The sequence below is a fragment of the Echinops telfairi genome, unplaced genomic scaffold (genome assembly GCF_000313985.2).
Source record: "Echinops telfairi isolate 266 unplaced genomic scaffold, ASM31398v2 ScPeMD7_18;HRSCAF=68, whole genome shotgun sequence".
Classification (NCBI taxonomy): Eukaryota; Metazoa; Chordata; class Mammalia; order Afrosoricida; family Tenrecidae; genus Echinops; species Echinops telfairi.
The window spans coordinates 71,834,922-71,845,372 of record NW_022103915.1 but is presented as its reverse complement, the minus strand read 5'-3'; the positions used below and the strand labels follow the sequence as shown (position 1 = coordinate 71,845,372).

Sequence of the window (10,451 nt, the reverse complement as noted above, 5' to 3'; positions counted from 1 at the left end):
AACATGATCATCTGACCTCTTCCATCAAAATAGTTAATAGTATTTCAAGTGAATGCATGCACATACAAAATATTCTACATCTCTTCGAGAGACATTAGTATCTAAAGATTACCGAAGACATTTTCTGGTTGTGGTGACACATGAAGATTTTATATTTCTTGAATTTTAATTTCTCTACTTGTCCCAAAGTGGTAAAATTTGTAATGTTTATAAATAGTTAACAGTGCCTTAAAGTTTTATACTTTGTTTATGCAAACTATAAAATTTCCCATAAATGCATTGTGGTTTGTCTTATTTTAAGTCTCTTTTTCCTAATTCCTGTTCAAGCCTTTGAAGAACTCCTAATCACTCTGGATTGTGATACTCTGCCCTCTTCTTTCACCTCATAAATCAAGCACAGCAGTTCATTTAATTGACAGTTCTTTTACAATGCCTTGGCTTTTAATGGCGCCCTAGTGGTGGTGTGGTTACCCATTGGGCTGCTTACATCAAGATCCCCAGTTCGAAATCATTAGCTGCTCTTTGGAAGACAAAACTGTCTATTCCCATAAAGAGTTCTGGGAAACTTACAGGCAGTTTTGTCCTATAGGGTCACTATAGGTTGGCATTGAGTCTTGTGGTAGTTGAGTGTTGAATTGATGGCTCCTAATAAAACATTTTGTAAGATATAACACTGATACATGTTTATAAAGCTAGACAACAATTTTATAGCAATTTTAATGAAAAAATACTGTATATACTCATGTATAAGCCAAGTTTTTCCGCACATTTTTAATGCAGTTTTTGTAAAATTAGGTGCCTCGGCTGATATTCAGTCGGCTTATACTCGAGCATATATGGTACTCTATTGGAAAAAGCCTATTTAAAAAAATTGTACAAAAACTTCTAATCCAGACATGAAATAACTGTGCTATTTTGTTTAGGTGCCATCCAGTCAGCTCGAGCCAATAGTGACCCTATGCCCAGAACAAAACACTGCATAGTCCTGCGTCATCCTTACAATGGTTCCTATCCTTAAGCCCATTGATGTAGCCACTGTGTCCATCTTGAGAGCCTTCCTCTCTTCCGCTGCCCTTCAACAAAGTCTCGCCATCCTTGCCTCTAATGAGCAGACTGGCCTAACTTCTTCCAGTACAGATTGGTTTGTCCTTTTAGTAATCCATGGTACTTTTAATATTCTTCTCCAGCACAATTCAAATGCATCGATCCCTCTTCAGTCTTCCTTACTCAATGTCCAACTTTCACATACTTAGGATGAAACGGAGAATACCATAGCTTGTATCAAGCACACCTTAGTCCTCAAAATAACATCGTCTTCAATACTCTAAAAAAGAGGTCTTGTGCAGCAGATTTACTTAATGCAATGTCTTTTGATCTTTTGACTGCTTGGTTGTAGATCCAAGCTAGGCAAAATTCTTAACTTCAACCTTTTCTCTATTTATCATGCTACCTCTGGGTCCAGTTATGAGGATTTTGGTCTTCTTTACATTGAGTTGTAATCCATACTGAAGGTTGTAATCCTTGATCTTCATCAGCAAGTGCTTCCTCACGTTCAGCAAGCAAGGTTGTGTCATCTGCATATTGCAGGTGGTTTATAAGCAAGCCTTCCTCCCAGCCTGATGCCATTCTTCATATAATCCAGCTTCTCTGGTGACTTGCTCAGCCTGATTGAACTAGTGAGAATACAACCCTGATGCCCACCTTTCCTGATTTGAAGTCATGCAGTATTTTTGTTGTGTTAGCACAACTGCCTGCTGATGCATGCACAAGTTCCTCATGAACACAATGAAATGTTTTGGAATTCCCATTCTTCCCAAGGTTACCGAGTTTATTAGGGTCCACAGTTGAATGTCTTTGCATAGTCAATGAAACATCTTTCTGGTATTCTCTGCTTTGAGCCAAGATCCATCTGACATGCAATTGTATCACTTGTTCCATGTCCTCTTCTGAATATCTGTGCATGTACTGCTGCAACCGTTGTTGGATGATCTTAAGTAAAATTTTACTGTTTGTGATATAAGAGTTCTAATAGTTTGAGCATTTTATTGGTTCACCTTTCTTTGGAATAGTCACAAAATACTAATATAGGGGAAAGTATATTGTCTTTGATATATGTTTACATAATATGATTGGAAGTTAAATGACAACATAAATTATCCTTAATATTCAAATTCTGAATGTCAGAAACTTTTCCTAATCGAACCTCTATAAGGAGTGTTAGGAATAGAAGAGGATATAGACTATGTGGTTATTACTCTCATGAGTAACTGCCTCTTTTTCCTGAGACCAGAACTGGCTAACACTACTGAACATTTGATCATCCTGGATCAAAAGTAGAAATATGCAGAAAAGAATGTCAAATTGTCATGGACTCTGTGTAGTCCCAGAGGATGGATCTGCCGCTAATGCCCTGAGATCTTTAAACTTTAATCCAGAAATATCTCCTGAAGTCTTAAAACAGCAGTTTAGCTTAACCACCAAAAAAGGTCTGCCATGAGCATTATACTCTTTTTAAAAGCTACTTATATTGGGATCAAATTGTCACAGCCTCAGATTAGGAACTTCAGGGGGATACCTATGTGGACGAACAACTCAGAAAAGGTGGGTAAACGATGGTTACACAGATCGAAGAATGTAAGCAGTGTCACTAAATTGAATACGTAGAAACTAAACCACATTTACCAGAGAAGTTAAATGAGATCAGAATTTACTATCTCCTAAAAAAAAATTTACTATCTCCTAAAAATCAGTTATTTGGCCCTACCGCTTCCAAACTAAGGAGCCTGGTGGCGTAGTGGTTACACATTGGGTCACAATCGCATTTAAATTTCAGTCTCAGAAACCCACTGAGGCAGTTCTAATCTGTCCTAAAGGGTTGCCTGCCATGAGTCAGAATCAACTCGATGGCAGTCAGGTTTTTGTTTGTTTTTTGGGGGGTGCGGGCAGGGGAGGTTTCTAAACCATTGCAACCAAATTTCCAGTAACCAACACATTTGCTGTATTATACAGGCATATGGAAATGTTTTATTTAGACCTTTTCTGAGAACTCTAAAGGTTTTCATACAGCATTCATGGTTTCATAAGTCAGGCATCATCAAGGTCTGTAGCATTTTCACTGTCATTTGCAACAAGGGCTTCTCTGTTCTCATACGTCCAGAAGCCATTGAGATCAATTAGAATGGTGGTGACTGTGTCTCCTTGATTACTGTTGATTAAGTCTTGAAGAGAGATTTTCAAAGGATCCTTTGGTTTTACCATGTCAAATATTTCATCCTGTAAGTGGGGAAAAATACAGTGAAATCTGATTCAAGACTTTCCATGATATAATGAGCTAAAATTCAGGGCTGTGTGCTCGTTTTTGTTTTTTCCTTTCCCCATTTAGCAGACAATCTCCTTTACCTACAATCACAAAATTATTTTTTAGTGCAAGTCTCCATAACTATGTGATAGCTATTCTAAATTATATAAATGAAAAAAGAGGCTTAGAGTTTAATTGCTAGTTAGAATTATCTAGTGCAGTGCTATTTGACTTACTACCTTCCTACACTTCAGAATGGTGTGGGACTGTGTACGCTTTCATTCTGTTGTACATAGGGTCACTATGGGTCAAAACCGGCTTGAGGGCACTTAGCAACATACTTCACTACTCTCTTCTAAATGCTGATTTAATACTGAAAATGTAAACATTGCAGAGTCAAGATATAAGTTTCACTTCCAATACTGATGTCAACTTCCAGGCTTTAGATTGCAGAGGGGAAGAACTCAGATATTCTCATGACTATTTCTAAAGAATTAATACATGGCTTCTAAATTTTTCATAGTAAGATTAGTCAGTATTTTAATAGTATCTCAAAGAGACCAACTGCATTAAGATTAGAAGCACACTCTGAATGTAGTCAGTGTCATTGAATTGTACATGTAGAAACTTGGTTTATTTTTTACTATGGCTATCCTCTGCCCCTAACACTAGCACAATTCAGATAAATGTGTAAACTTTCAATTTTATATGTTTGTTCCTAAAATTGTCCGATGCAAAACTTTTAAAGTTGTTTCATTAATGTTAAACCAAAATAGTATTTTATGTTACTCAACCTGAAACTAAATGAGTGCTGAAGACTGAGTGTTTAATAGTTGGTAGGTCTGACTAACAATACTGAGTAGCAATATGTTTCAAATAGTGTAGTTTCCGTATGGTAGGACTAATGTCTCTCCAAACTCATAGCAGACCAAAAACATGCTCTAGTCGAATAGTTACCAAGTAGAGAATCTAGTTAATAGCAGAACAGTCTATGAAAGCTTGCAGGCTATATCAATTCTCATAATTTTTAAGAAAAATGAATTAAAGCTTCCAATGAGTACACAAGACTGATAAACTAAAAATTACACAATGCAGTCAGTCCAAATGTCTCAATTTATAATGATTTAAATATCAGAATAACACCAAATAACTGATTCTATGTAGCACATACTTCATAGCTCATAAGCTGTTTTCAAAGAAAATTCATTTAATATAGATGATTAATATGTAGATTAAAGGAAAAAGTAACCTTGACATCTTGAAATGAAACAGGATCTTGTCCATGGATTTTCATTAGTTCCTGTATGGCCTGCATTGAAAAGAAAGAAAACTGTACACAAAAGAAAACATGACAGTTGTCCTCTTGCCCTAGTTCAGCCTTGCCTAGGTTTAGTTCCTTTTCTACTGGATAACAAGCGTCATTATCTTGCCACTATTCCAAGCTTCCTGGATCTCATTCTATATCCAGGTAGCAAAACCTGAAAACCAGATCAGTGTAACCATCTCCTTTTCTAATCTTACAGTACAGCTACTGAGAACTGCAGATGGAAATGATAAGACTGAAAAAGAATTTAAAAAAAAGAAAATCAGATTGCATATTGCTGCTAGTCCACACGCAGGATCGCCATGTGCCCGAGCAATTGTTACACTCCTCCATTTTTCCTAAATACTGTTCATACATACCTTCATCCCTCCTCAAGTCTCCAAGATAAAGCCTCCTTTATCTTGCCTTCTACTTGACAGGAAAAAAAGGCTGACTTTTCTTCAAATTCTTCCCTTGTATAAACTTTATTAAAAAACAACAAAAAACCCAGTTCGACTAATATTTTAAGTGATAAATAATTTACTATGGAAAGCGTGAAGCTTGAAATTTTTGGTAAATACTCAACTAAATGTGATCCAAATGTTACTCTCTACAAGGTGGTTGCCAGTATCAGAATATCTATAGACACTAATGAGGTCAGAGTCTGAGTACTCTCTTGGAACCTAATGGTGGAATTTGAAGTATAATATCCAGCCCTTGCTATCACTCAGATAAGATGAATAACAGCATTACAACCAGGCCAGGATTACAGGGTCCAGTGCCAGGACTTTTAACATTAGTCCATGAAATCAAACCTAAATAAAAACTGAAAATATAGGTACATATATGAAATAATTTAAATATAAACAAAATTTAATATTCTAAGAATATTCAATCTATATTCCAAAGGAGTTGGAATATATGAAGAAAAATGCATGAAGTTTGGAGGAGGATTTATTAACAAGCTGTGATACGTAGATGAAATTAAAATAACATTGCTTGCTGAAAGTGAAGAAGATTTGAAAGAGATGCTTAAGAAAATTAAGAGACCGCAGCCTTCAATATGGATTGCGACTGGACCAATAAATAACAATATTACAAATGGAAAAAAGGATTGATGTTAAGAATTTAATTTTACTTGGATCAATAATCAGTGTTCATGGAAGCAGCAGTCAAGAAATCAAATGAAATATTACATTAGGTCAGTGGTTCTCAACCTTCCTAATTCTGTAACCCGTAATACAGTTCCTCATGTTGTGGTGACACTCCCCCACCATAAAATTATTTTCATTGCTACTTCATAACTGTAATTTTGCTACTGTTATGAATCAGGCGACCCCTGTGAAAGGGTCATTCAACCCCCAGGTGAGGACCACTGCATTAGGTAAATCTGCTGTAAAGCTGTTCAAGAAAATAAAGATGTAACTTTGAGGGCTATGGATGCACTGGCCCTAGCCATGCTATTTTCAATTGCCTCATAAGCAAGTGAAAGATGGCCAGTGGTGCTGACAAAGAAGGCTGCCAGAACAAACAATTCTGCCTTTGAAAGACGTACAGCCAGAATGCTCTGTACAAGTGAGGATGGTGAGACTGCCTCTCCTGTATTTTGGACATTTTATCTAGAGAAACCAGTCCCTGGAAAAGGACATCAAGCTTGGAAAAGTAGATCAGTAAAAAGAGGAAGACCCTCATGGCATGCATTGATACAAGTGGCTGCCACAAAGGACTAAAATATAGCAGGTGTGAAGATTGCACAGTGCTTGGTGCTGATGTACAATGGGTTGCTATGAGTTGGAAATGGAACACCTAACAACAAGCGTCAAGCCACTAACATCTTTGTGGAAAAGGGTGGAGAATTTAGTGTCCAAAAGATACTGTTTTTCTAAAATTGAATGTTCATTTAATTCTTACCCAATGTGGGGACATACCTAAGAGAAATTGCTATTATCTTCTCAGATTAGCAACTGATTTAAGCCTATATAGTAGTCAATTTTTAAGTTTGCTAATACTTGGATTATCATCCTTATGATATATTGTAACTACTTAGCTAAAATTTCATAATGGAAATACTTTTAAGGTATTTACCATGAAATAGACACTATGAAACTCAAAAGGACAAACTCAATAAACAAATACTTATTTAAATATACAAAAATATTTTTAAATGTGGGGGAAAAGGCCTTGGGGGCAAATAGGCTACGACAAAGATGGGGGAAACATTTCATTGCTTAAAACAAAATCTCTTCCTACTGTCAAGTCTTCATTGTTGCTAAAGATCAGTCTTCTAAATACGAGCTACGGCACTGTGGCGGTGGGGTGGTCTGTTACCATACACACAACTCTGTCCAGGGGAAAGTCACTTTTCCAATTATGGACTACCTTGTCTTCCGAGGGTTTCCTAACGGTCTGTCCTACAGACGTTCCTACTTTCACACCGCTGTTTCTGCATGCTTACCAAATATAACTTGTACGATACTGGTGGTTATGTGTCAATCATTGTGTTTGTTTCCCCCTTTCTCCTCTCCTCTCCCCACCGTCCCCCTACCCTCGTGGTATCGCTACTCCCATTCCTGTTCCTGGATTCTGTGAGAACACAGGATATTTTATGCACATTTGTCTCTTCAAGGAGGAATACAGCCCTTGACACATACATAACATACATTTTGGTATTTTGCATCCCAAATTAGCTTTGATTTATCCATATATATATATATACTTCAGAAGGAAATTTTAAAAATATGTTATATATCTATGTATATCTTAATTTACATATAAACTTTAATTTCCTTCTGAAATCTGTCATATGAAAGCATTTTGGTGAGAAATTTACAAATCATGTAAAACTGTCATGAGGTAATTGAAATCAACTGGTATAAAATATCTTACACGAATGAGACTTACCCTGAAGAAATAATTAAGTGAAAAGACATTCAGATATCCTTTGTTCTCAATATCAAGTAGTTTGAAAATATACTGCAGAGCGGCAGGTTCTTTTCTGTTTTCTAATGCCAGAACGAAGTCAAGGTAGGTCTTGTAGTCCTATAACGAGGAAAGGACACTTCACTGGAGTTAATCTTTTACGGGAGCATCTGATGACTGGAAGCTGTTGAGCTACAAGGCCTAAGGAGTCCTACACAGACACTATATTGTTATCTTAATTAAAGCATAGTCATTTTGGAAATTATCTAGAACTAAGAGATTACATTTAAGAAGCTATTTTGAAATACTGTTTAAATACTACAAACTAGATGATCTCCACTTAGGTTGCTTTTTAAGAAAAACATCTTTAGACAGTGAACTCAAACTGTTCTTATCCAAGAGAGAGGCAAGGGTTCAAATAAGAGTTCACGAAGAGAACCCAGAGTTTTCGCTACCCAAGGGAGACACACGTGGCATCTGTTGCAGGGTGAAAAGACGACGACTACTTGGGAAAGTCTCATTTAGAAAATCAGACTATTCTTAGAAAGGACTGTACATAGGTTACGATCAAGAACGTCTACATAAATTGAAGTACAACAAATTACAGGAATGCAGCCTCATCATGGCTGAATTCCAACCCTGATGGTGGCCTCTAGTTTTCTCTATTCCCCAAAAGTCAGTAGTATACTAAAGGCTCCCCTCTGCCACATGTCAATAGCTGTGAGGCACAAAATAGTTTGGGAGGCTCTCCCCTCTTCCCTTGCAGTTGTCTAACAACACTGTTTAGCAAAATATTAAAGGGGAAACGTAACACTTACAATGTTTTTTCCCCCGACAATATGACTTAAGCATTTGCTTTGGAAAATTTGCCAGATTCGTAACATGTTTTTAACAGCAAAAATGGTGACTTAAAAGGGCACTGAAAATGTTCTCTCAAGTATGTTGCCTAACAGTGGTCATAGGTTAAAAGTATATTACGTGACCTTTAGCAACGTGCCTAGCCTCTTCTAGAATGATTAAAAAAAAAAAAATGCTGATTCTTAGATGTAAGCCATAGCAGATATGGTACTATTATTTGACCTAATTTAATAATTATCGAGATGAAAAGTCAACAGGACCTCTAAGTTTGTCAGATAATTTTTTACTACTTAGTATTCCTTTATAATAGGTACATTGATAATTAAATGAACACATACTACAATTTTCTACTTATCTTGAGCCCATTAAGGAAATAGGGTTTTTAGGAAAATTTGTTAATAGTAAAGGATCTGGATCTCAGATAATTTATCTGTCCATATTCTTCTTTGTGTGTGTCCATACTTTTCAAGACATTGTTCCCGAATCTAAACTCCCTGCCATTCAGCTGGTTTCAACTCACAGCAACCCTATAGGACAGTAGGGTAAGAATCTGCGCAGGCTGCCACATCATTTCCCTATGGGAGAGACGGGAGGTTTGAACCACTGTGCTTGTGGATGGCAGCCTCATATGTAACTGCTGCACCACCAGGGCACCTTGCAAAATGCTGCTGTGTCACATCAAAAACGGGGTCTGGACTTCATTCTCTGTCAGTCATGAGCGAGCAAGCAGGAGACTGTTCGGCAACAGGAACAGAGCAATGCTTAAATCAAAGGAACTTGTTTCTTTAAACTCATCTGGCAGTGATTCTGATAGTGAAGTTGACAAAAAGCTACAGAGTTTGAAAAATCAAGTTGCTCCTGAAAAACCTGTAAAGAAACAAAAGACTGAGGATGCTTCCAGAGCTCTGTCATCGTCCAAGCAGAGATGATAACATGCTCCACATTGGGAAAATGCGTATGTCAGTGTTTGAGACTTCAAAAGGAAAGTCCTCGTTGATATTAGAGAACGTTGGATGGATTAAGAAGGTGAAATGAAACCAGGCAGAAAAGGTATTTCTTCAAGCCCTGAGCAATGGAGCCAGCCGAAGGAACAGATTTCTGACATTGATGACGCAGTAAGAAAACTACAGAACCCGAGCCCTATCCAACCTGCACTGTTCTCATCGTTTTAACCTGTCCTTTTACACTGGATTTTCTTCCCTTTTTTACGTGGCTTTTATTTTCTGTTGTTTTTCAAGCTATTGTATATTTGGATTGCAGAAGAATTAATAACTTTTTAAAAATGTGCATTATTAAAAATGTCTTCAGTGAAGCTAATTGTCAACTTTAAGGAGGCCTGCTTGTGCCCTAGTGTGAAATAAAGTAATAATACTTTTGAAAAAGGGGCCCTGGTGAGACTGGTAACCTTTTTCCAACATATCAAGAGATTGAAAGTACTACCATTTCTCCATCATAAGTGAGACACTCCTGGAAGACACGGTCTAAGAAGACATTGGTCATCGTTGCTGTTCCATAGCGGGAGAGTTCTTCTTTACTGAGCATGCCATTGTGATCCTTATCAAGATTCAAATATTGACCTGGGGAAGAGAGATGACGAAAAGACACTTCTTATCAAAACAAACTAATTAAAAATGATAAAAGATAGTAGCAAGAAGTTTTTTAATTAGTTAATATTTTGATTTCTCAAACAGTAGTGTTCTTTATCAGATACCCTTGCAAACTTGATCAAGACAACTATTAAAGTAGAACGGTCAGAGAAAAGCAGACGTGAAGGCCATGGTCTTTGGGCTGTTTCATTTATGTCATCACTTGGTTTCAGTTGCAAACTTTTAGGACTTTCCCAGGGTTCTCAATTAGCTGGAGGTTGGGGTCAACAAGAATCACTGATGCTCGCTCGCACTTGAAAGCAGATTTCAAGGATGTCCTAAAGAAGGCATCCTGGGAAGAACCACTTAACAATATAGCAGACAAAAGCAAACTAATAAAGTTCAGTAACAGAGCAAACCAGGCCCTAGCCTACCTACCTACCTCTGCCCAGAGAACAGCATTAAAAAAAAATCATTTTATTAGGGG

At 37.1% G+C, this 10,451-nt stretch overlaps 1 protein-coding gene and 1 pseudogene across 3 annotated transcripts in view; one reads left to right on the top strand and one right to left on the bottom strand.

Annotated features, from left to right (window-relative positions):
- Nucleotides 1-2,997: 2,997 nt before the first annotated feature.
- The window catches only part of PPP2R3C (protein phosphatase 2 regulatory subunit B''gamma), a 23,893-nt gene continuing 16,439 nt past the window's right edge, over nucleotides 2,998-10,451 (bottom strand). For all 3 annotated transcript variants that reach the window (XM_004698942.2, XM_045288020.1, XM_045288021.1), the window contains 4 exons: nucleotides 9,819-9,955; nucleotides 7,503-7,640; nucleotides 4,548-4,607; nucleotides 2,998-3,273 (listed from right to left, as the gene is read on the bottom strand). In XM_004698942.2, coding sequence (XP_004698999.1) covers nucleotides 3,085-3,273; nucleotides 4,548-4,607; nucleotides 7,503-7,640; nucleotides 9,819-9,955 — 524 coding nt within the window. In that variant the 3' untranslated portion in view covers nucleotides 2,998-3,084. The remainder of the gene's footprint in view (nucleotides 3,274-4,547; nucleotides 4,608-7,502; nucleotides 7,641-9,818; nucleotides 9,956-10,451) is intronic.
- Nucleotides 9,134-9,550, top strand: LOC105979974 (annotated as a pseudogene).